Genomic DNA, 26,167 nt, shown 5'->3' on the forward strand with positions numbered 1-26,167 from the left:
CCTGTGGGTTTTTTTTTTTTTTTTTTTTTTTTTTTTTTTTTGAGACAGGGTCTCACTTTGTAGTGCAAGCTGGCCTTGAACTTGTGGCAGTCTTTCTGCCTTGGTCTCTAGAGTGCTGGGATTACAGGCATTCACCACCATATCTGGTTGGGTGACATGTTTTTTGTTTTGTGGTACTGGGGATTGAACTCAGGACCTTGTACCTGCGAGGCAGGCTCGGCACCACTGAGATAAATCCCCGGCTCTGGGTGACATTTTTTTTTAAACCTTGCCGTCTGAAAAGGGCTGCTGTGCTTAATTGTGACTGGTTGGGCTGTCCAGCTGTTTCTGACATCTGGAAATTCTACAGAAGCTGATAGATCAAGCACGGGTCTGGTGTGGCTCTATGACAAGGATATTTATCAATGATTAAATGGGAGAGAATAGTAGCCCAGATAGCTCTGGGTTCCCCAAACCTAATTTCTGAGTGGAAGAAAGTAGTGGGCTATAAACTAGATTTCCTCTCTGTAGCTAGAGTAGACTGTGGTGCCAATAGTCTCTCTGTTAGCTGTGCCAGTGTAGGGAAAAACAGATGATAGGCCAAACGAAAACGATAGATTTGTTGACAAATTAATAATTTCTGCTTGACTTTGGAAATACATTACTATTCTCTACCTGCCCCCCCTAGCAGATTTACCTGCCTATTTATATTCTGTTTAGGCAAATACTAAAATGAGTTGTTCCCTGAGCACGTATCTACTGACAGTGGCAGAAGGCAGTTCATAAACTGGCTGGATTTCAAAATTAGCTGTGGCTAAAGCGCACTGAGAAGTTGATTTTATTATTTTTTCTGGTCCAGTCTTATTTATGTTTATTGTCTTTATCATGGAGATAAAACAAAGAAGTAAAGCCTTATGTGAGACAAAGGAAAATGCTTTTTACATGGTATGGTTGGTCTCCATATGACACAGAGATGGTTTTGGTTTTCCCCAGTACTTTAGCAAGTTATTATTTACTGAACATGTACTGTATCCCTTGTATCATGGTGGACACTATTGGAATTAAGCCTGAGGATTGGTAGCAGGTTGAGTTAATACTTTTTATTTGGTACCGGGGATCAAACTCGGGACCTTGCACTTGTGAGACAGGCGGCAGCACCACTGAGCTAAATCCCTGGCCCACATTTACATTTTATTTTTTTGAGTTACTACTGAGAGTTTGAAATTCTTTGAGTGAATACTGTGTCATGAAAAGGACATAGATTACCTTGGGATAAATATTATATTTAAAATTAGTTGAACTCATAGCTGAGTCTGATCTGAGGTGAAAGAATGGAAAAAAATGACCTGATCATGATCTCTCCAAATACTTGTATACAAGGTCCTGGAGACTTAAAAAGAAAAAAAGCAAAAGTTGAGTGAGGAAGAATCCTCTTTAGATGAAAAATGTCATATCATAAATGTAGTGTACTGAAATGGCGACACTAGAGGGCTGTCACAATCCATGGTAAGGACATAGAAGCATCACAAAAGGGATTCAAATGTCATATTAAAATGATTCCAGGGCCAGGGATTTAGCTCAGTGGTTCCATCACCTGCTTCGCAAGCACAAGGACCCGAGTTCGATCCCTGATACCAAAAAAGAAAGAAAGAAAGAAAGAAAGAAAGAAAGAAAGAAAAAGATTCCACTCAAGTGTAAAAGACATGCTAAATATTCACAGAATCCTGTGGAAGACCAAAACTAAGGAAAGCCAACCTTATTTTTGGTCTAGCAGAAATTAAAAGTACTCAAAAAATAACTCTAGTTACTTAAGGTGATATTTTGAGGTGGCTTTGCATTTTGAAAAGGACTGATTAATTTCACAATGACTGTTTTAAGTTTTCTAGGTATTTTTGGCATCCAGGAGTAGTACAAAATCATAACTAGACCCTAGAGCTAGTATAAAGCTGTGATGAGGTGTTTCCCTTAAATGCAGTAATTTCTTTACAGCAAGAAATGGAAATGAGTACTATTTGAATGATAGGAAAAAAGTATCATGGCAGTGGGTAAGCAAGCTAAAACTATTAGGTAGTATGAACATGTAAGTAAAAAAAAAACAAAACCTATCATCTGAAGTGATTATCTCTGGTCCCTTTAAATGCTTTCATGTTATGCTTGGTTTTGGGCAGAAACTAGCTTATCCCCACTTTGGCATATGCTGTGGTAAATGGACTGATGATATGAGGTTGCTGAGAAGTGGGGACTGGAAGTGCTCTCCAAGGTTTCCACCCCAATTTAGGCTGTGAGTCTTGGAGTATATCACTTTCCAAGGTGCTGCTTAATTAGATGGTTGTGTTTAATACTGCTGCTGTTCAATTAAGTGCTTCCCAATGGGTTTTGGATGTTCCTGAACATCAAATCACCCATAAAAGGATGGGACTCAGCATCGATAGTGAGGAGATTGAAAAGGGTATAAGGATGGGTTAAGTTGGTATTGCTATTAGGAGCTCCAGGAAGATTGAAGCTTTGGCCACTCAGTTACTGAATGAATGAATGTCCAGCCTTCCAAGGTGACTACGTTGGAGGTAACTACATTTATTTGAATGAATAAGGTCTCGTGCTCAACAGACAGTTAACGTTCCTTTGTATCCAATCTCATAAATGTTTGTAGGCAAGATTTTTAAACACAGAGCTATCCAAATTGTCTTTGAAGGTGTCTGTGCTAGAACTACGTACAGGCAACTACTTAAGACTTCTTGGTAAATACAGGAATTAGTTTATCTGGGAACAGGATGCATTGTCCCTGATAAATCTGATCCCTTGGGATAGACACCAGTGGAAATATTTGGTTAGGAAAAAAAATAACTCAGGGGAACTAGAAAGTGCTAGAATAGATTTAGTCAGACAGAAAGTTAGAGCAGCACAAAGGGCCTTGGTCCTCCTTTAAATTAACTGGTGGATTATTTCAAGTTGATTTTATGTGTGTGAGTATACGGTTGTGTGTGGTGGTAGAGGAACCTGCTTTACATGAAGGGAAGCAGAATGAAGTGATTGAGGCATGTATATGGGACTCTTGAGTTTCAGGGAATGATAGTTGGTCAGTGGTAGGGAAAGATGAGGGGTACAATTATTGGGGGGCAAGCCTAAGGAGAATATACGAATATTTTTCTATGGGAAGTGATTAAAATAGAACAATTTAAATTGAGGAGACTTTCTCATTAGGAAGTAGAGTTTAGGGTATGTTATAAAGGAGGGAAAACAGGAAAGTGTCTCCTGCTGAATATACATGGAAGGAGGCAGAGGAATAAGGAGTGTGAGATCTCTGGTAAGAACTCCACATCGAAAGCCAGGGAGAGTTAATTTTGAGAAGTTCTGACTTCTCTTGAGGGTCTTGCACTGACTGGGTGTAAGTCATGGCCTTTTAATTGTAGCCCTGGAATCTCATTGTCTCCTGGATCTCTGGTCATCTTGAGGGTGTGTTTCTTTGATGTGCTTTCCGCAAAGTGGGATAATGGCGTGGCCTCTCCTTTGCTTCTGTGAAGTTTGTCTCTGTCTAATGGGAGCTTGACCCAGAGATCTGGTTTTCTATTGGATCATTAGGTTCCAAAGTTGGTTTTCTTTTCCTATTAGTCATCACTGAACTAACCCTCCTTCTTAAACTGTCTACTGGCCACGCCTGTCCTCTTGAGGGCAGATTCAGGGCCAGACTTCAAGATGAATATTTTCCAGCTCCTTCATTTTTTACAGTCATAATTGCTTCCAGGTCACCAGGCTGTGTAAGTCAAAAGGAGCCTGGGAGAATAGTACCAGGTTTAGTTTAACTGAGACCTTCTTAATCTTGGGTTTCTTCACTTTTTGGTTTTGGTTTTGGTTTTGTCTTTTTTGAGACAGAGTCATGCAGTGTAGTTCAGACTGGCCTTGAACTCTCTATATTGCCTAGACTGGCCTTGTGATCACATTGCAACGGCAATCATTTTGCTTCAGCTTCCCAAGTGCTGGGATTACTGGTGTGCACCACCAGGCCCCACTCTAATTTACCATCTTGATGGTAGAGTCCAACCATGAGGAAACAGGCAGGTTTCATGCTGTGGGATGACAAGGGCCCGCCCAGCTGGGTCCTATATGTTGCCAGCTTTGTTTAGTACTTAAGGGGTGTTTGGCCACAGAGGACATTATATGATTCCAGAACACTTATTAACTGGATGAACACTCTGTCTGGTCATTTTCAAGGTTAAAAAGTTTAAAAATAATGACTTCTTGGGTATAAAACATTTGTTATATAGATGGTCTCTGTAACCTCCTTTTATGACCTTCTCTTCCTCATAGGCCCAGTGATGACCATACTTTTGCTTGTAATTGTTGTGAAATCTGGTGGTTTTGGCATCTTTGTTTCAAAACAAAGCAAAGCAAAACAAAATAATTCTACCCCATCTGTAAAATCTTTGGGTTTTAGTGCTACCCATCCCCTATTACTAACTCCTCCAACATGGACTTGGGCTATAATTTGATGTTGTACTTCCCCTTTTGGTAGCATATTCTCTCTAAACTTTTCTAAGATGTCTCTCTTCAGTGCTTCCCCACAGCGTTTCAGTTTGGCCCATGATGGTGAAATATTTCAGGTTCCCCTATTTCATGTTTTCCGTTTTGGTTATTGTATGTCATGGGCTTCTCTTTTATGTCATTCATACCTACTCTTGTGTTCTAATTGAGTTTTTTTTCTATTGGATTAAAAAAAATCTCTGTATTATTATGGTTTCTTTTCTACTACCTGCTCACCTTCAAGTTAGCTGTAAAGTTATTGCTCTTCCATTTAGCCTGTTCTCCTCTTGGTTTTCTGTTCCATAGAGTGGTGATTATGTCTGACTACTTGCTCTCTGCTGCCCGCTTGTTGGATGTGTTTCCTTGGCTCTCGGTTGGTCCTTCTGCTTCTATGTGCGTGTGCTGAAAAAACTGAAAAGTTTCATTTCTATTTTTTTCATTCTATTTTTCATTTCTATTTTTTCAGCCATGTTTATTGCTTTGAGTTGGTGGTACATATGTTCTCCTTTGTCCTCACCATGATCTGGATATGACTTTTGAATTATTTGCCCCAAAATGGGAAGACCTCACAGTGGTCCTACGTTCAGTGACCAGCATTTGATTCTTGGGCCATGCAGCTGTTTGTTTCTTAACAATTACATGGTTGTGACACCTGGGAAACTCCTTTGAGGTATTTGCTTCCTGGGTCATTTGGAATTACCAGGTTCTCCCAAGTTCTTTTTTAGAACTTTGCCTTTGATGTGATACTTCCCACACATGAGACAGAGAGAGAGACGTGGGGGGAGAAGAGGAAAAGGAGAGGAGAGGAGAGTTGGAGAGAAGAGAGAGGGAGGGAGGGAGAGGGAGAGAGCGCGAGAGCAAGCACATGTGTGCGGGTGCCCTGAGTGAAAGTAGGCTGGTACGCAAGTATATACACTGGTGAAACTCACTGAGTGTGGCATGGAGTGTAGGAGTGTATGTGGAAGCTTTTCCCTTTTTGCTCACCTCCCCCTGAGTAGTTTGCAGTTGGTAGTAGTTTGCATTGGATATGATGTAACAAAACAAAACCATAAGCCTACTGAATCAAAATGTCCAAGACTTGAGACCTGTGAACCTATTTGGAACAAGCCCCTTAGTGATTCTGACTTGGGAAATTTTGGTTATCATTGTGCATCCCAACTCCCCTTGTTGTCAGGAATCTGTTCTCTAGTGCCACATTAGGTGGTCCCTTGGTTTTCTTTCTGACTAGAGTGATTTTGCTTTCTTCTGTGGACAGTTTAGCTCTGTGTTCTTCCTCCCCATGCTTCCACCCTCCTCTCCACTCATCCACAAAGGCTCTTGTTAAACAGTGGACAGTGAGCTTCAGATGCATGGGGGTGCTGCTCTGATAAACTCATGATGTAAGTTTGGGAGGCCAGGCCTTACGTGGATGCACCATCATCAGCATCTTGTGAAAATGGAGATACTGAATATCACTTTCGCTCTCTAGGTAGTCATAAAATCTGTATCATGTCCGTGTTTGGTTTTAATTTGGTTTTCCTTTTCTTTTTGTACTGAAAACTCTTTATTGGTGGATAGTATATATTGTCCTGTTTCTGAATGCTGGGATTTCCCCAATGGTTTCTGCTCCAGACCCTACAAACTACTAATTCCATCTAAAAAGAACAAAAATAAACCCAAGAGTGAAAAATCCTTGGTCAGGGACAAACCTGCTGCAAATAGATATTTAGATAGCAACTAAAACTTGTACTTCATGTTGAAATTCATTATATGGTGAAAATGACCCCTTCCAGTGCCCAAGTCCTTTAATGTTTCAGGGAGAGAAAAGATGAAAAAGTGCCTAGTGTATAGGCCAACAAGCTGAGCTGTTGGGTCTTAATCTTGGGATATTCCAAGATATTCTAAGAAACAATCAAAACTTCATTAACCAGGATGTTCAGGGGATGGGGTCCTTGTTAAAAACTTTCTAAAATTATGCTAACCCACGCAACTGTCTCAGTAATGTTAAAAGATAATTTTTAGAAAAGGTAAAACATCGTGACTGTTGTACAGATATAAAAATGAACACATGTTAAAGATTTTATTTTACTCGTTAGTCAACATGTGAACCAGACAGATGTTATATGGAGATCAAAGAAAAAGTCAAAAATCACAAATTCATATGAATTAAAGGAATTGAATTGCAAATGGAGGCAAAACTGGGTTTTCCACAGTGGGAAGGGAAGTCAGTCCCAAGTCTATGGGATAAGACAGAGTTTCCATAGCCATTAGTTACCTGCCCTTTACAGAGGTGCAAAAAAGCTCAAAGATGCTGGAGTAGAATCAGGCAGCCTGGGAAGGTGTGCTTTTTGTAATGCACAATTTTTCTATAGTAAGCAAGCATGGTGGACTTTTTGGGGGATTGATTTTGCTTCCTGTGATTTCTCTGGGTCACCATCTCAATTCTCATTCAGAATTCAGTTCTGAATGGCATCCATTTTCGGAGTACTTACTATGTATAAGGTATTCCTGAGGAACCAGAGATGAAGAATGATTATTTCTTACCACAAGCGGTTGTCTGGTGGGGCAGACAGACATGCCACACCTCCAAGTAACCACACTGAAGAGGAGAATCAGTGCAGGGCAGAGGTAGGAATTGAAACATTTGTGGAGAACCTAAGAAGGAGAGGTTAACTAATCTGGGCTGGGGCTTGGTGAGGGGGAGTGACACAATGGCATTAAACTAGGCCTTGGGGATGACAGAAAAAGGGACACAGGGAGTGGCCATTTCAGAGTGAGGAAGCAGCATAGTCTTGAAACTATGATTTGTGTAGGGCCGAGTCAGGAGCTAGCATGGTAGGGAAGTGGTAGGAGGTGACAGAAGAGGAGCCTGGAAAGGAGGTTTGAGGCTCTTGAGGTTCCTGAGGGCCCTGAAGACTTTGCTAAGAATTCGGGCTTGATTCTGATGGCTTTTGACCAGGAAGACAAGGGAGGGGGAGGCCTGATTGAACTGCCGCTTTAGAAGATGAATTGATTGTAGAATCAAGAGATGGGAGGCCGAGGGAGCTGTTAAGAGGCCAGCGTAATGTTCCTGGTGAGAGATGATGAGGGCCTGCACAAGGATAGTGGCAAAAGGGTAGAAGGAGAGGAGGAAGATGGCCTTATCAGGGCTTGACTCCTGACTGGATCTGGATCATGGGGGAGAGGAGTTAAAGAAATTTGCAGGCTAGGGGATAGTTGTGATATTAACTAAGATAGGAAATGTGCTGGGTGTGGGGTTAGGGGAGGGGGAGGTGTATGGGAACAGCTATTGAATCTGGTTTGAGACCTGTTGAATTTGAGGGGCTCTGTGGGCATCCATTTAACAAGTTGGTGGCAGCTGGGAATTCTGATCTGGGCCTAAGGAAAGAGGTCAGGGCTAGAGATACAGACCTGGAAGTCATCTGTACACCCAAGGGGGAGTTGAAACTCTGAGAGCTCATAGATGAAAGAGAAGGAGGAGCAGGGCTGAAATACAGTATACATGCAGGGAGAGAGGCATGGGGGAGAGCTGGAGAGAGCCGGGAAGATGGTAGGAGGAAGAAGATGAAGCCAGAGACTAGAGAAGGAGTTGAATGCGGGGTGGGGGGCAGAGTGGAGGGGGGAAGCCAAGGAGGGAGAAAGGGAAGGAGGAGGAGAAAGTCGTTGGAGACGCAGGGAAATGGGAAAGGTGAGATAAAGTGAGGGAGAGACTGGAAAGAAAAGTTGGAAGAAAGGAAGAGGAGAAAGGATTGTACCCATAGAAGAGAAGAGGGAGAGAGACAGCTGGGAGAATAATAGGGGAAAGAGAAAGGTGAGGATGCAGGAAAGAAGCTAGGATGAGGCAGAGTGAACTAAGGAAGATAGACATGGAAAGGAAGACATGGGAGAAGGTGGCAGAGGCAAGGAGCGATGGAGAGCCAGGGGCTCAGACCTTATTGAATGCCCAGGTTTCTAGTGTAGGTATCAGGAAAGATGGGTCTCAGAGAGGCCAGCCAGCCTCGGGCTAGGAAAACAAAGAGAGGAGAAGTACAAAGAAAAAGTGAGGGCAGCCATGTCCCTTGGCTGGCACAGAGAAGGGGGCAGGATGAGGCCCAGGAATGGAGTGGGCGGCTATATTCTGCTATGCTTTTTCCCTAGCACCTCCCTCCCTCAGGTCCAGCTACACTGGCCTCCTGTGTTTTCCTTGATCTTAGCAGGCTCCTGCCTTAGGACCTTTGCTCTCCCTGGAATTCTCTTCCCCTAGATACCTATATTGCTTGTTTCTTTACCTCTTTTAAGTTGTTGAAATGTTTTCTTCTCAGCAATGCCTACCATGACCACCTTATTTTAAATCATAACCCATTCACTCACACACACCCTGCACTGTCCCCAATCCCCTGAGCCTGTACATAGAATGCCTTAACATACTTATTGTCACCTCATCTTTCTAGAACATAAACACCCTGCAGGCATGATTTTGGTCTGTTGTGTTTATTGTTGAGTCCCCAGTACCTAGGACAGTTCTGGCGAAAGGCGGAGCTTAGGAGATATTTGTTGAATAAGTGAAATAAGTTGAGTAAGAACAGTTGCTGAAAATTGAAAGAAGGGTAAACAGAGTAAGTGCTGGATTGACTATATTTTACTATGATCTGCCTCTTCAGAAAGTTGAAAGAAAGCAGAAAATTTTGATCGCTGTAGGGTTCTATTCAGCTGAGCGTTGATAAATATGGATTTAGCTAGTAAGTTAACTCAAAGAGTTTCAGGGTCTCAGGACAGACTCACTGGATAAAGCTGTTTTTGTGACACTCTTCTTTTCTCTAGAAGGTGAATTGCCTGTGCAGTGGCTGTCAGCAGTGAGAGCGAGACATAGGTGCAGGGGGTGGTAGGTCATAAGGATAACATAAGGATAACAGGCTAATAGGAAGGGACAAGACAGAAGGTTCTTGATTTGTTTGTTATTTGCTTGTTTGTTATTTGCTTGTTTGTTATTTGCTTGCTTAGGGTCAGAATACAGGGAGCCTTTCCTTCACTTGATGTGGAGGGAGCTTTCCACCACATTAGATGTGGATGCATTGTGTCCAAACTTGGAGGCAGAATAGAGTACTTTTGAAGGGCTTTAAAGAAAGTGTGTGCTTCCTCTGGAGAGCTTAAATAGGCTGCATCACTCAAGTCCTTCAGTACTCAGAGAGCAGAAGTGAAAAGGACCCCCAGTTGTCTTGCTATGCACTCAATATTCATGTGGGTATGACCTTTTGATTCTAGTTGCTTAGGCTAAAGGTGTGCAGAAAAATATACTGTCATCTCATTTGTTTGCAACAGATCGAATTTCCTGAAACACTCATGCATATACAGGATGTCTTAGAAGAGAATTTAAGAATCATTCTAGGCCAGTGGTGGCGAACCTATGGCACTCTTGCCACAGCGGGCTGTTTGTTATCACTGAAAGCTGTAAAAGGTTTGCCAACACTGTTGTAGGTGATTAACAGTGTGTTTTGCATCATCCTGAAATGGATAGATTCCTAGAAAACTAGTGCATTATTGTCCCTATGGACCTTCACTTTCTTTAGTGGGCTGGCCTGTGAGAATAACATTTTGATGCTCTAATTACCCTTGTTGAAACATCTCTGTGAAGCTGGACGTGGCATCTATAATTCCAGCACTCTGGGAAGCTGAGGCAGAAGGATCACATGTTAGAGTCCAGCCTGGACCACTTAAGTGACTTATCCAGATCTTGCCTCAAAATAAAAAAGGAGTCAGGGGTATAGCTCTGTGTGAACACCTTTGGTTTAATTCCCAGTGTGAGACACACACACACACACACACACACACACACACACACACATTCTGTGGAAGCAGCTGTCCCCATTCTGAATTTTGACTTTATGGGATTCTTTTTCCCCAGGGGGAGTGGCCACAGCAGGTCCTATTTGGTGGTGAGTGGCTGTCATGATCTCTACAGCACCGCTCTACAGCGGCGTGCACAACTGGACCAGTTCTGACCGGATTCGCATGTGTGGCATCAACGAAGAGAGGTGAGAAGACTTTGAAGGTGGCTGCTGCTGGCCTTCAAGGAGCGGTAGCTGGTCACAGGGGATAGCCACATGCCATAGGCCTGGGAAAGAGACTCTTGGTTGTTTCTCATATTCTTGAGATGAAATGGGGCTGGGGCTAGGGGACTAACTTGCCCCGCCATGGTTTCCCTTTTCAGATGAAGGCAAAAGAGGCTAGCAGGTGACCATTGCCAGTTAGTATCTGTTTACTCATTAGGAACTGTCAGATTGTGGAATAAGGCAAAGCTCAGGCAATTGCAGTTTTTATTTTCTACATCAAAGTTTGGTGATCAAGGATATGTGTAAGATAATTTGTGGCCCTTGGCCTAGGCCTGGACGAAAGGTGGTTTCATACTGGAGACTAGCAGTGGGCATTCCTTCTGGTGGCCGGTGCTTCCCTGCCCCTCAAGGCTAACAGCAATTGGTATCATTAGGAAGCATCAGAGGAAGATGAGACAGCTGACCATAGCTTTAATACAGAATTGAGAGTTGCTGATGCCTGCCTGATCTGTGTGTTTTCAGTTTTTTGTTCATCAAAATGTTTGGTTGACCAAGGTAGGCCATTTCCTGATCATGCCACATAGCAAGAGCATCTGAATTTTATGCAGTAGTTGACTTTCTAAGCTTTGGCTATGTGCAATGGCTGTGATGCCTCTCCAATAGAAGGCATGGCCTTCCCAATGTTTGCTGGTGTTTCAGTCCATTAACTGTTTAAATTCAAATGTATCAGATAAATCACCCCAGAACACAGAATGATAGGACTTTTCCAGGGATTAAAGATCTAGCTGGGTGTGGTGGCACATGCCTGTAATCCCAGCACCCAGGAGTCTGAAGCAGGATGATCCCTGAGCTGGAGGCCGGGAACTTACCTAGTAAGTTCAAGGTGAGCTTGGAATACACAGTGAGACTCTGTCTCAAAAGAGAGAGAGAAAAAAAAAGATGTACCATATCTTAGGTAAATCTAAGAAGCATCTGTGTATCAGGGAGGAAGGTATATTGCTAACTTAGAAGGGAAAGGAATGAATGTCTTTGTTTTGATCTGTTCTTTTCTTTTGTGAGGCTGGGGATGAACCAAAGGCCTTGCAAATGCTAAGCACCCATTTTACCATTTAGCACTACCTTCAGCTCCGTGTTTTCATGTACTTTTTCTTTCTGCTCCCAATTGCACAAGTGTGTACTTGTCTGAGGTTAAGGTTAGGAGAGTAGACCTTTTTATTTTCTGAAGCCATTAGCTTCTGATAGCTTAATGTTCTCTGTACTAAGGAACAAGTTAGAGATGGACTTAAAAGGAATTAAATTTTAGAATCTAAAAGTAAAATAAGAATTTTTCTGAGAGGCAGAAGAAGGGTATTCCCCTCGCATATGAGGTATGTCCTTAGATGCTTATGGCAAGCCAGGGTGCTGGGGTTGATGAGTGTGAATATTAGTTGGCAATTTGTGTTGATTTAGTTATAAGTAGTTTAGGCTTTGATGCAAAGATGTAGACCAGAGCCTTTAAAAAACCAGTAAACAAGTTACCTTGGTTCTCCATCCACTCTACATCCCTGCCAAGAGAGGAGCAGGAAGTGGGCTCAAAATCTGTTTTTTCCTCCTTATGTACCTTTCCTGAGGTGCTAAATTACCATATATGCCTGGGGGTTGGGATGGCCTTATAAATGTTGTCATTTCCGATCTCCTCCATCCTTTATTGTCACCTTCTTGCCACAGTCCAGGCCATGCTACAGCTGATTTCCAAAATGCAATCTCACCGTATTTAAAAGCCATTTTCTTCCACCCTTTCCTTTCCTAGAACTTAGGAACTTTGAGTATAAACTTGCATCAGTGCCGGGTGTAGTGGCACACACTTGTAATCCCAGCACTCGGGAGGCTGATGCAGGAGGATCGCTGTGAGTTCAAAGCCAGCCTGGGCTACATAGTGAGTTGAAGGTCAGCCTGAACTACATAGTGAGACCCTGTGTCAAACAAAAAACAAAATTAAAAACTTGCTTCAAGGAGTTAACTCTTAAAGTTTTTGTAGAAGCCTGTTTGCCTTTACCAGCTATGATTGAGGACAGTGGAACAGGGTCATGGGCTTTTTGCTGGCCCCGACTGGCTGGCTCCAGTCAAACTTCCAGCTAAATTTGCTTGCTTGCTTCCTTTCTAGTATTATGTCATTTCTTCAGTCAACAAATGTCTATTAAATACAATGAGGACAAATTTATGTCATGATACACTGATGGTGAAAGCCATAGAGTGGCATGGACAGATCTTATAGGAGTCTAGATGCAAGAGTGACAGACTTTTGCCCCCAAGTCTTAGTGTTTAAAAAGAAAGAATGACAGGCTTCCCTGGGAGTAAGGGAAGCTGGTGTGGTCTGAGCCTGGGCTATAGGAGGGCTGAGTCGGAGCTTGAAGTGCGGCTCGGTATTCCCCTGGGACAGGATGAGGATGGTGGGTGTGGGGAAGGCCCCAGCTTGAGTGAAGTGGTCTTTGAGGGACGGTGGAACTCCAGGCAGGGAGAGCTTGCAGAGGCTGGGAGGTAGGAGCTTTGTGCATGTTGGGTTGTATGTTTCCTTTACAAGGAGCACAGGCCCAACAGGAAGTGAAAAAGGTCCTGTTTGACAGTGGTGCTGGCCTATGATAATTAGGAAGATGACCCTGAGAGGTGGTGGCTGCTTCTGGTTTAAGTTCATTGAAACCTTGAGTGTCCCAGCCCAGTGTCCTCTGGCTCTGGTGAGGGGAGAGAACGGGACTGGTTTTCAGTCCTGAATGGAGCCTGCTTTGACTCCCGCCCCCATCCTCACTTGCACCCTCATAACTGCCCAGTGGACCCACTGTCCCCAGGTCCCACTTCCTTGCAAGCCATTCTGTCCCAGGCTCTTCCCTCATCGGAGTGATTTAAACATTTGCTGGGTTCTGCATCTCCCTCCGCTCAGTGAGTTTGAACGGTGGCCCAGTGACATTTTCCCCAGCCTCAGGGGCTGGCACGCAGGCATGGGTATGGCTGGAGTAGTCAGGACTGCTGCTCTTGCTGCGACCACCAGACTCTCTTAGTCTGGCTGTGTGGTTCCTTGGTGGCTGCTTGTTTGTAAGAGCAGGGTTTCTGCTTTCAAGTGTGATTTTGGGCAGGGTTGTTCCCTTTTGTATGATGGGGAAGGGAAAGAATGTAAATAAATAGCACCTTTCTGAGGGGTGGCGAGGGGGGCTGCTGCTTGTTTCCCCTCACCACCACCACCATGCTGCTCCAGAACCGTCCCTGGGAAGTCTAGTTGGAACATGCTTCCCCCTGGCCCAAGGCTGGGTGGAGGTCCTGCTTTTCTGGTCTCTCAGGAGTTGATATGAAAGTATGTTTTCCCTTTCCCTCAGGCCGTCCCTTCCTCCCTTTCCCTAAGAACCCCCTAACTATCTCTCAAAAGCCCTCCCTTACAGTCATTTCTGTTTGTTACCAGCAGTCACTTCCAGCAGTGGAACCCTCCCACTTCTGCCAGCCTAGCTGCCTTTTAAAGGGGACAAGCCTTTCCCCTCCATTAGCCCCTTCTGGATCCCTGAAAAGGTGGGGAGAGGCCCGCGGTGATCCCCCTTGCCTTTTTTGCTTCTCTCGCCCCAGGTACAATTTGGGAGCCCCTGTGTCAGTGGGAGGGAGTGAGTTCTTAGCAGGGCCCTCCTCCTCCGTGTTGGCACAGCTTGACGTCCCTTTGGATAGGGTGGCTGGGGTGGGGGCTGGCTCCTTCAGGGGCTGTTTTAGAGCCTGGATGAGCCTCCTAAGATGGGCACACCCAACACAGTACATCTCCCCAAGAGCTCATAAAGCAGTCCTGGTCTTTGCCTACCCAGGAGACTTGCCACAGCTTTTATGTTGGGGCTTTGTTCTTTGACCCAAGAGGCCTTCTCGGCCCCTCCTACCCAGGCGTGTGCCTTGCTGGTGTCCTCCCTATGGCAGGCATAGTATGGTGTCTTTTTTTTTTTTTTTTTTTTGAGACAGGGTCTCGCTGTGTGGTTCAGGCTGGCCTTGAACTCACTGTAGTTCAAACTGGCCTCAAACTAATAGCTATCCTCCTGCCTTAGCCTCCTCGAGTTCTGGGATTACAGGCGTGCACCACCATGCCTGACTTGTCATCACCCCCACCCCCACTTGTTCTTGCTGTTCTTAAAATATCAAACTTTTAACCAGATATGTTAGTACACATCTGTAATCATAGTGCTCTGGGAGGCCGAGGCAGGAAGATCTCAAGTTTAAGCCCCTCTCGAACAACTTAGGGAAACCCTGTCTCACAATAAAGGAGGAGGGGTTCTGGGGATGTAACTCAATGGAAAGCCCCTGGGTTCAAACTGTAGTACTGTTATTTAATTAATTAGCAAAACAAAAGGGGCTGGAACACATGCCTAGCATGTATAAGTGCCCTGTGTTTAATCCCCAGTACTGCACAAAAGACCCTGAACTTTGAGTCGGTATTTGTCCTCTCTTCAGCTTTACCTTCACAGTTTGCACCTTTTTTTGCGGGTTGAAGATATGCCATTTTCTGATTTTTACCCAAGTTATGTAGAAGACTGAGCAAGTGGTGGGAGAGCTGAGTTTACCTCTTTGGGACCCAGCTTTCTTTGGCCTCTGGGCTATGCCAGCCTGAACTGGGTATCTGGCCTGAGGGCCTTCCTTGGGGATGGGAGAGAATGTGGGGGTGCTGAGAGGCCAGAGGGAGGGTGGGGAACTGACAAGGGGTAGGGGTAGGTGAGGGAAAGAAGGGTGGAGCCAGGCAGAACTGTACAAGAAAGGGAAAAGTCCCTTGGAGGGAAGAAATAGTGTCCTTAGTGTGCCTCTTGGTGCCCAGTGACCTGGTGGCCCCGAGCCAGTATTTTCTCTTGTGTTAGTAAAGGTGTATTGGCCCTAGTCAGGCTCATCAAGGGGAGGGGTGATGATTCCGATTTAGGCTAGACCTGAAAGCACGATGGGGATGGGGATTTGTTTCAGAAAAGGATTGTCCACCCATGTGGTGCCTTCAGCCTACTTCCCTTATAGACTCGGAATGAGATCCTATTTAAAAGGAATATGCTTTGTATGCCGTCTGAGACCCGAGGTGGTTCACATCTTGTTCCCTTAGGGCAATGTTCTGTACATCCCAAAGAGTCACTTTGATGAGTGAGTTCTGGGGAAAAGGTGAAGGGTCCTCCATGCGCTTGGCAAGAACCTTAGAAAGCAGGATAAGCAGCCCAAAGAGGGGAGTCTGGTCAGAACTGGCTACTTTGCAGAAACTTGCAAAGCTGTGTGGGGAGGTCTGGACCCCAGTACCTTGTGATTCACTCCCCACCCACACAACCACAGAAAGTGAGACAAAGTTTATTGCAAACCAGGGTAAGCAGGGGGCCGTGGTGGTCCAGGACTGATCTCATGTCCCTCCTCTGGTTCTGTCTCCATGCCAGAAGAGCACCTCTTTCTGATGAGGAGTCCACGACAGGCGACTGCCAGCACTTTGGGTCTCAGGAGTTTTGTGTCAGCAGCAGTTTTTCCAAGGTAAGGGGCTGTATGGTGCTGCATGTAGCCCACCAAAGTGAGCAGTTGAGCTGTTTGGAAGATGTGCCCAGGCTGCCACCCCGACGAGGGGGCCAGGAAGCAATGGTGTATTTCCTGTAGGTGGGACAGGAATTGGACATTGCCCTTTTCTTCTACCAAGACCTAGTTGGTTGAGTTGCACAGAGGACCAGCAGTTGCCTCTCAGGGGCCTCAGGACACTTGCACCAGCCGCAGGGAACTCAGTCAGATGGTCACACTGTTCTGTCGTTGCAGGTGGAGCTCACAGCAGTTGGAAGTGGCAGCAATGCCCGGGGGGCAGACCCAGATGGCAGTGCAACAGAGAAACTTGGGCACAAGTCAGAAGACCAGCCTGATGATCCCCAGCCAAAAATGGACTATGCTGGGAATGCAGCAGAAGCTGAAGGCCTCCTTGTGCCACTGAGCAGCCCAGGAGACGGGCTCAAGCTGCCCACTCCTGACGGCCCCGAGGCCAGCAACAGCAGAGCCGAGTGCTCCTGGACTCCCCTCAGCACCCAGATGAGCAAACAGGTTGACTGCTCACCACCTGGGGTAAAGGCTTTGGACTCTCGGCATGGTGTTGGGGACAAGAACACTTTCATTTTGGCTACTCTGGGAACGGGAGTCCCCGTGGAGGGGACCCTGCCTCTGGTTACCACTAACTTCAGTCCGTTGCCAGCCCCTATCTGTCCCCCTGCTCCCGGTTCAGGTTCTGTCCCCCCATCTGTTCCTGATCCATTCCAGGTTCCCCTTTCTGTCCCAGCCCCGGTGCCCCATTCCGGGCTGGTTCCAGTCCAAGTTGCCACTTCAGTCGCAGCTCCTTCCTCTCCCCTAGCACCAGTCCCAGCTCTGGCTCCTGCACCTCCCTCAGTTCCCACCCTCATCTCAGATTCGAACCCCCTCTCCGTCTCAGCCTCGGTCTTGGTGCCTGTGCCAGCATCTGCTCCCCCATCAGGCCCAGTACCCCTGTCGGCTCCTGCTCCTACCCCTCTCTCTGTCCCCGTTTCAGCACCTCCCTTGGCTTTGATCCAGGCCCCAGTGCCTCCTTCAGCGCCCACCTTGGTCCTTGCTCCTGTCCCCACTCCAGTTCTGGCTCCCATGCCGGCGTCCACACCTCCAGCAGCTCCTGCCCCTCCGTCTGTGCCGATGCCCACACCGACCCCTTCCTCTGGCCCACCATCTACCCCCACCCTTATTCCGGCCTTTGCTCCTACACCGGTGCCTGCACCCACCCCTGCCCCCATCTTTACTCCGGCCCCCACTCCCATGCCAGCTGCCACACCAACTGCCATTCCCACCTCGGCACCCATCCCCGCCTTTCAGTTTGATTGCCTGCACCCACCCCTGCCCCCATCTTTACTCCGGCCCCCACTCCCATGCCAGCTGCCACACCAACTGCCATTCCCACCTCGGCACCCATCCCGGCCTCCTTCAGTTTGAGTCGAGTGTGTTTTCCCGCAGCTCAGGCACCAGCTATGCAAAAAGTCCCTCTGTCCTTTCAACCAGGGACAGTGCTAACCCCAAGCCAGCCGCTGGTATATATACCACCTCCGAGCTGTGGGCAGCCGCTCAGTGTGGCCACACTGCCAACCACCTTGGGGGTCTCCTCCACTCTTACGCTTCCTGTCCTGCCATCCTACCTGCAGGACAGGTGTCTCCCGGGCGTGTTGGCATCCCCGGAGCTCCGGTCTTATCCATACGCATTTTCTGTGGCCCGGCCTCTGACTTCTGATTCCAAGCTGGTGTCTCTGGAGGTGAACAGGCTCCCCTGCACTTCCCCATCCAGCAGCAGCACCACCACCCAGCCGGCCCCCGAGGGGGTGCCCGGGCCTTTGGCAGATACCTCCCTCACCACTGCTTCTGCCAAGGTGCTTTCAACTCCACAGCCTTTGCTGCCAGCCCCCAGTGGGAGCTCCGCCCCACCACACCCCACTAAGATGCCAGGTGGTGGTGAGCAGCAAACAGAAGGGGCTTCTGTTACCTTCTCTCCCCTCAAGTCACCTCCACAGCTGGAGCGAGAGATGGCCTCTCCGCCTGAGTGCAGTGAGATGCCCCTTGACCTCTCTTCCAAGTCCAACCGCCAGAAGCTTCCATTGCCGAACCAGCGCAAAACACCTCCAATGCCTGTGTTGACCCCTGTGCACACCAGCAGCAAGGCCCTCCTCTCCACAGTCCTGTCCAGGTCTCAGCGCACAACCCAGGCTGCTGGCAGCAATGTCACCTCCTGCCTAGGTCCCACTTCCTCACCCTTTGTCATCTTCCCTGAGATCGTGAGGAATGGGGACCCGAGCACCTGGGTGAAAAACTCCACTGCGCTCATCAGCACCATTCCCGGCACTTATGTGGGAGTGGCTAACCCAGTGCCTGCATCTCTGCTGCTGAATAAGGACCCCAACCTGGGCCTCAACCGAGATCCCCGCCATCTCCCCAAGCAGGAGCCTATCTCCATCATTGATCAAGGAGAGCCCAAGAGTACTGGTGCCACTTGCAGCAAAAAGGGCAGCCAGTCTGGTGCTGAGGGACAGCCAAGCACAGTGAAAACACGTTGTACCCCAGCCCGCATTGCCCCCGGGCTGCCGGGGTGCCAAAGCAAGGAGCTCTCTCTGTGGAAACCTACAGGGCCAGCAAACATTTATCCACGGTGTTCAGTCAATGGGAAACCCACCAGCACCCAGGTCCTGCCTGTCGGCTGGTCACCATACCACCAAACGTCTCTGCTTTCTATTGGCATTTCCAGTGCCGGGCAGCTGACCCCCAGTCAGGGGGTGCCCATCAGGCCCACCAGCGTTATTTCCGAGTTTTCTGGTGTGTCATCCCTTGGCTCCAGTGAAGCTGTACATGGTCTCCCTGAGGGGCAGCCACGGTCTGGGGGCCCCTTTACTTCCGAGCAGGACACTGTCGCAAAGAACAAAACTTGCCGGATTGCTGCCAAGCCTTATGAAGAACAAGTTAACCCTGTCCTCCTGACTCTCAGCCCCCAGACAGGGACTCTGGCGCTGTCCGTTCAGCCTAGCAGTGGGGACATACGAGTGAATCAGGAGTCTGAGGAATCAGAGAGCCACCTCTGCTCTGATAGCACTCCTAAGATGGAAGGCCCCCAGGCCGCTTGCAGCCTGAAGCTGGCAGGAGACACAAAACCTAAGAACCAAGTACTGGCCACCTACATGTCCCATGAGCTGATCCTAGCCACCCCCCAGAACCTGCGCAAAATGCCTGAGCTGCCTTTGCTACCTCATGACAGCCACCCCCAGGAACTCATCTTGGATGTGGTTCCGAGCAGCAAGAGGGGCTCCAGCACAGAGCTTTTGCAGCTTGGAAACCAGGTGGACCTGGGGCGGGTGAAAATGGAGAAGGTGGATGGTGATGTGGTCTTCAATTTAGCCACCTGCTTCCGGGCCGATGGACTCCCAGCAGCTCCACAGAGGGGCCAAGCTGAAGCACGGGCTAAGGCCGTGCAGGCTCAAGTAAAACGGGAAACTGTCGGGGTCTTTGCTTGCAAGAGCAAGTGGCAGCCAGATGAAGTGCCAGAATCTCCGCCACCCAAGAAGATGAAGTGTGGCAAAGAGAGAGAAGGAGAGGAACAGCAGCAGCTACCACAAGCCAAGCCCATAGTCCAGAGTTCCCTGGGCTCCAAGGTGAGTGTGAGTGCCTAGGCTGAGGTCAAGGGTGATGCTGAGACCCTGCTGGTCTTCTTCACTCTGCAGATCTCTACAGTGTTGGAGCCCTGCCCTGAGTGTAGTATCCTTGAGTGGCTGAATGGACTTCCCAGATTGGAGGAAGGCTTTTGTAAAGCGAATATGACCTGCACCTGCTGACTGCTTTCTAAATCATGTTCTCCCTATATGATGTTTTTTGTCTAGGGTGAGGCTGGCTTGTAGTTCTTTTTGTTTGTTTGTTTGAGACAGGGTCATACTGTGTAATTCAGGCTGGCCTTGAGCTCACTGTGAAGTCCAGGCTGGCCTCCAACTCGAAGCAATCCTTCTGTCTCAGCCTCCCAGGTGCTGGGATTACAGGCGTGCGCCACCACACCCAGCTGAGGTTGGCTAGTATTTTGTAGTCTGTAGAAAATGATTCCATCCTAGAACTAGGGAAACCATTGTTTCAGATAAGATTGGAAAACAGAAGGTTAGATGAGGGAGATCACTGAACAGCCTCTTCCCTAAATAGCTGTTCTTCCTTTTCTTTTACAAGATGACTGACTACTGACCTTGAGAACTTGGAGCTTGGGGAGGAAAGGGGCCTCTGACAGGGTCATTCCTTGTACCAGTTCAGAACCCTGCTTAGGATTTGCATGGAGTCTTGTGGGCTAATAGAGTCAATTGGCTTTTGGGCTAATCCACCAGATTCCTTTCCCTCCCATGTTTGAGTGGTAACTTTGTGTTGGAAGGCATTGACAATGTGGTGGGGAGGGGAGATAGGTATCTGTGTCTCCATCCATGCTTGGCTATGGATGGTGGCAGCGCCCTCGGCAAAAATGTGGGCCTGGAGCATTCAGTTTGAATCCATGGGTCCTCCCAAGGCCACTGGTGATCTAAGGAAATTCTTGAAATATTGAGGGTAGAGTTCATTGAATATGCAGAGCAATTTGAAGTTGGGTTGACAGGACTTCATATTGGATGCTGCTATGTGCGCTGATTTCTTGTATGAGGGCCACTGAGTTATTTCTGGCAAAAGTTCTTAGTCACTTTTGGACTGTAGAAGTCTTTGAGAAGTTGATGATACTAATGAACTTGTCCCCAGAAACATGGCTTTCAGAACTTTGCCAATACTTGCAGGGGCTTTGCAGACCTACCTCCTTTCAGAAAGCTCACCCACAGACTCCAGGATAAGAACTCCTGGGACAGAGTTTTGATAGGTTTTCCTCAGTAATCTAGGACATGACATAGTAGAGCTATGGCTTTTTTGGTCAGGCTAATTGAAGTTTGCTTGGTGTTAGTAATGTATACCATTGAACTCTTTACACCGAGTGTTTTCTACATGTTGCCTGAATTAATTTGTAGAATAATCCCATGAAGCAAATGCTACACCCACTTTCCAGGTGAGCAAGTGAAAGAGACAGGCTCCAAGAGGCTATGTGAGCCAAGTGACACACCTGTTAAATGGCACAACTGGAACTCAAAGTCTGGTCGCTTTGGCTCCAAAGTCCATGTTCTTCTTCAACTCTGCTACACTCTCTTCTACTCTCTTTGTCTGGAACTCTCAATTAATGTTTAGCAGGTGTTGGTTGAGTGGCCACCATATGCCAACCCCTCTCCAGGGCAAAAATAAACCTGCAGGAGGATGTAGAATGGGCTAGGGAGGGGCTTGCCCTCTGTTGCTAGGCACAGAGCCTGAGGTTGAATTTTGACCCCACCTCTTCTTAGCTGTGTGATATCATTAAGGTACTTGGTCTCTCTGACCCTCTATTTCCTCATCTGTGCAATGAAACAATAGTACCCACTCCTAGAGTTTTGAAGATAAAACGAGATGGATATGTAAAATGTCCAGAAGAGGCAAATTCATACAGACAGAAAGTAGTTGCCCAGGCCTCGGGAGAATAGGGAATTTGGGGAGTTTCTATTCAGAGTGACAAGAAAGTTACAGAACTGAGGAGCTGGTGACCGTTGTACAGCGGTTGTACAGCTCTGTAACTCCATGAAAAGAACTGACTTGTACCTTTAAATAAGTGAATTGAATGGCATGTCTCAGTAAAGCTTTTGTTACATTTAAATGAGGTAATACCCAAGTGCCTAAAACAGTAGCTGGCAAGTAGTAAGTGCTCAGTTAAGGTTTGTTGGCTGCTGATTTTATTACTCATATTACAAACAATAAATGTGGCTCCTGTCCTTTTAGAGCCTATGTTTTGCTGATGACTCAATGGCAGACAGGCACCATCCCTTCCTCTCTTTGAGATGAACAGTGTCTCTCTAACTTGCCTGAGCTGGCTTCAAATTTGTGATCCTCCTACCTCAGCCTCCTAAGTAGCTGGAATTACAGACATAAGCTACCATAGCCCTAGCAGAAAATTGTGCTTCATTTGATGCTGGGTATATTTTATTGTCTTCCCATTCTTTTTGAAATTCATTGGAAAATATATAAACCTCTCTTAATCAGAACATTCATCTTACACAATCTCCCCACCCTCAAACCTTTTCACGTAAATTGGAGTGCACAACATATTTTTACTTTCACCACTGGCCTTGCAGATGATGAGACAGAAATCCTTTTTAGATGTTCTGTTTTACTTGTTTTTGTCTATCTTAGAAAGTCAAAGTTAATGATCTATACTTGAAAGAACCAGCTAAAAATGATATTCAGAAATAAATAGGACATGTTCAAATTTATGTGCATTTAGTTTTATTCCCCGTGGTTTAAAATACTTTTTCTCCGGCCATACCTGATGAAGGTCAGATTTTAAGCAACTGTTCCCTATCTGCCTCTTTCCTCCCCAGTTCTTTCCTTCTCCAGCTACTTGATTCGTAGGAACTGGCAGCAAGCAAAAGGAGAAACTGAATTTGAGTTTCAGCTCAGCCCTCTCCTGAATAAGAAACAGGACGAGTTCATGGGATAGGGGAGTTCTTGGGATCTGATTGGTAATAAGGACTCTGTGCCTGGAGAACTGAGACCCCCTCAACAATCTAGCCATAGATATCTGCCAACCCCTTGGTTGGATCTAGCCTGTGACTAACCTTCTAGAAGGTGAGGTGGGTCTGCTTTAGGAGAAAAACAACTCAGGCAGGTTGAATTCTCCCTTTTCTTCTAAGTCTTGCTTTCTTTGTTCAAAAGTTTTGCTTATTCCACACTCCCTGCATACTAGGATGCTGGAAATCCCTACTTTGCCCCTTTTCTTGTCTAGTGGCACAGAGGGCCCTCAAAGCATTTAAGAATCTGTGACTGGTAAGCCAAGAGCATTCTTGCAGTGTGTGAGTGCAGCCGTAAGATGGGATGCCCCTGGCAGTTGGTGGGAAGGAGCTAAACAAAAGCAGTGGAGGAAGTGAGTAGGGAAGGAAAGTAGTGAGAGCTGGTACAGAGGGGCAGTGGTGGAGGTGGCGGGAGGTCTAGGGTCTCAGCCAGCTCCCTTCAATGCTTCCTCGCTGCAACTGAGCTAACAGGGTGGCCCGGTAAGTGGTAGCCCCTAAGTGACTACCCATGTGTTGCTCTGGAAAAGTCATTCAACCGTCTGTCTTGGAGCCTCAGTTTTCTCTCTGTTCTGTGGGGCTAGTGTTAGCTTTTCTTCTCGGGGTTGTTGGGAAGATAAAATCAGATAACAGAAATGAGAGACTTTTGAAAAGTTGAAAGTGTTGCAGAGTTGGGGGTGGTGGTATTAACCATGCCCGGACCTTTTTATTGTGTTTCATAAATATGGGAAGATGGGAATCACCCCTGTGTTTTTATCTGCTTGCCTTAGTTAAATCTGTTCCCTGGTATTTACATGAAAATTGAGTTTTTCTTGACTTAGCCCAAACTGAGTATTATTTTCAGTTGTTGTTGTCTGTACCATTCACAGTGAAGTTATTTAAATAATGTAGTCACCCGGTTTGCAGAAGAGGTATTTTTGTTTAATGCCTATCTGACCACTGGTGTTTGGGTACAGAAAGAATGGGGCCTGACGTCGGACATTTTATTTTATTTTCAGGGTCTTGCCATGTAGTTCAGGCTGGCCTTGAACTCCCTCTGTAGCCCAGGCAGGTCTTGAACTCATGGTGATCTTCGTGCCTCAGCCTCCTAAGTACTGGGATTGCAGATGTACATCACCACCCCCAGCCTGCACCTTTTTTTTTTTTTTTTGTTACTGGGGATCGAACTTGGGATGTTGCACTTGTGAGGCAGGCGGCGGAACCACTGAGCTAAATCCCCAGCCCATGCACCTCTTCAAATCACTTTAGATATGCGTTCAGTGGCTTGAGAATGCAGATTTTGTAGGCCTTTTTAAAGTGATGGGGTATTGATGCCAATGGGGACCAGCAAGGGCCCTGGACTCAGTCCAGGGGGGCCTCTGGAGCCCCTGCCCTCTGGGACCCCAGCCTGGGCACTTCCCGCCCATGTGTCAGAAACAGGCATATGGCTCAACTCTGGGAGCTTTCTGAAAAAACAAAACTCACACATCAGACCTGATTCTCTATACCTTTCCACAGTGCCGGAAGCTACCCGGCGATCCCCAGGAACCAACCAAGAAAAGCCCCAGAGGCGCTTCAGATTCAGGAAAAGAGCACAATGGAGTCAGGGGAAAGCACAAGCACCGGAAACCAACAAAGCCAGAGTCCCAGTCTCCAGGAAAACGAGCTGATGGCCACGAGGAAGGTAGGCCCCTGAGGCCCTGGCCCTCCAGGCTGGGCTGTGGCATGCTGGTGTGGATAGAGGGATTAAGACCCGAAAATCTTTTTCACTCTGGAAGGGGGATGGACTTGACACTTCTCTGTTTTTCCTAATGGGCATTAATTATACTGAGTAATGGTTTCATTGTGGCATTTTCATACATGTATATAATGCTTTGTACATATTCATCTTCTATTATACCCCTCCCCCTTGCCCGCCCCTCCTTCGTGTCCTTCCTCTTCTCTAGTAGTTTACATCTCTGAAATCAAAGACAAGGGAGGAGGGAGCAGAGACATGTTCTGCTCAGCACACCAGCATATAACACACTCTGAAGGCCAAAGGAGGGGCTCACAGACAGGCAGATGGCATTCCTACAACAGAGTAGCCAGCCCATTCCCTGCAGTGGGTCTAGGCTCAAAGAAGAAACAGGTGTAGGAGAAATTAGACAATTTCTACTGGAAAACTTCCATTTCAAAAACAAAGAAATTGCTAGTTAGCTGGGAAGAAGGCTTTAGAGATATCCTAAACCCTCATCATTTAGGGATGCACAGAATATTTAGGATGTGTGCTCTGCCATAAATCGTCCCTCTTGTGTCCTCACTGCGGAGAGAAAGAAGGTCAGGCATTCCTGATGGCGTGGTCCCTGTCCATGGGATTGTCCCTCTGACATGACTTGCTTCTTCTAGTCTGCTCTCAGGTAGTAGTTTTCCTGTATTCAGTGCCCCCTGATCCCATCTTCCCACCTCACTAGGATTCATCAAGGCTGTCTCCACCAGGATATGATCCAGCTGAGTTATAACTTCATGGAGGTACAGCAGCCTACAGTCATGCAGGCAACCAGGTCTTCTACTTTCTGGCATGCTGTTTTATTGATTCTGTGCGTTCCCTTTTTTGGTGTCAGTGAAAATGATCCAACTCCTACTTTTCAAAAACCCAACAGGATAGCCGGGTGTGGCGGCACACGCCTGTAATCTCAGCACTTAGGAGGCTGAGGCAGGAGGATCATGAGAGTTTGAGGCCAGCCTGGGCTACATAAGGAGTTCAAGACTAGTCTGAACTACATAGTGAGACTCTGTCTCAAAAACAAAACCAAAAACAACAGGGCAGCTGGGCGTGGTGGTACATGCCTGTAATCCCAGTACTTGAGATTGTCATGAGTTTGTGGCCAGCCTAAACTACATAGTGAGACCCTGTCCTAAAAAACAAGACCAAAGAAACCTCCCAAAACCCAAATCCCAACAGGACACACTCATTCCCTAAAGGAGATAGGTATATGATAGCAGCATAAAGTGAGTGTATCAGGGTAACCCAGGGTGACTATAGAGTCAGTATAAAGCCCCAGAGTTGGGCATGATGGCACATGCCTGTAATCCTAGCACTTGAGAGCCTGAGGCTCCTATGAGTTTAAGGCCAGCCTGGACTACAGAGTGAGACTCTGTCTCAAAAACAAACAAATAAACTCTCCTCAATTTTCCCACCTGAGCCTCTCAGGTGACCTTTCTAGTTTTTAGACTCTGGTTGTGATATTTCTGCCTTCTTCCCTGAAACCATGTATTCAGGTTCCTTGGAAAAGAAAGCGAAGAGCAGTTTCCGTGACTTCATCCCAGTGGTTCTGAGCACCCGGACACGCAGTCAGTCTGGTGAGTAAGACCGAGGCCATTCATGGCCTATCCTGGTACCTTTATAAAAGGAGACAACAACTGGTTGAATAATGTTGCTGTTGGCCGAGGTGGGGAATTGGGAATTTGCTTCCTTGTGCCAGGGCTCTGTGCAGAGATGAGAGAGTCCTGGGTGGGAGCAGGGGGCTCTGCCCATTGCCTGTGGGTTTTTTTTGTTTTTTGTTTTTTTTTGTTTTTTTTTTTTTT

General features: G+C 46.8%; 1 protein-coding gene across 1 annotated transcript in view; it reads left to right on the forward strand.

The window, feature by feature from the left end:
• Positions 1-26,167, forward strand: part of Bcorl1 (BCL6 corepressor like 1) — a 65,049-nt gene that overhangs the window by 6,642 nt on the left and 32,240 nt on the right. The window contains exons 2-7 of the mRNA XM_010608004.2: positions 10,358-10,487; positions 15,899-15,989; positions 16,263-17,226; positions 17,337-19,642; positions 24,122-24,287; positions 25,862-25,942. Of these exons, the coding sequence (XP_010606306.1) occupies positions 10,402-10,487; positions 15,899-15,989; positions 16,263-17,226; positions 17,337-19,642; positions 24,122-24,287; positions 25,862-25,942 (3,694 nt within the window). The 5' untranslated portion in view covers positions 10,358-10,401. The remainder of the gene's footprint in view (positions 1-10,357; positions 10,488-15,898; positions 15,990-16,262; positions 17,227-17,336; positions 19,643-24,121; positions 24,288-25,861; positions 25,943-26,167) is intronic.

This window comes from Fukomys damarensis, unplaced genomic scaffold (genome assembly GCF_012274545.1).
Source record: "Fukomys damarensis isolate Sample0158 unplaced genomic scaffold, DMR_v1.0_HiC HiC_scaffold_39, whole genome shotgun sequence".
NCBI classification, from domain to species: Eukaryota; Metazoa; Chordata; class Mammalia; order Rodentia; family Bathyergidae; genus Fukomys; species Fukomys damarensis.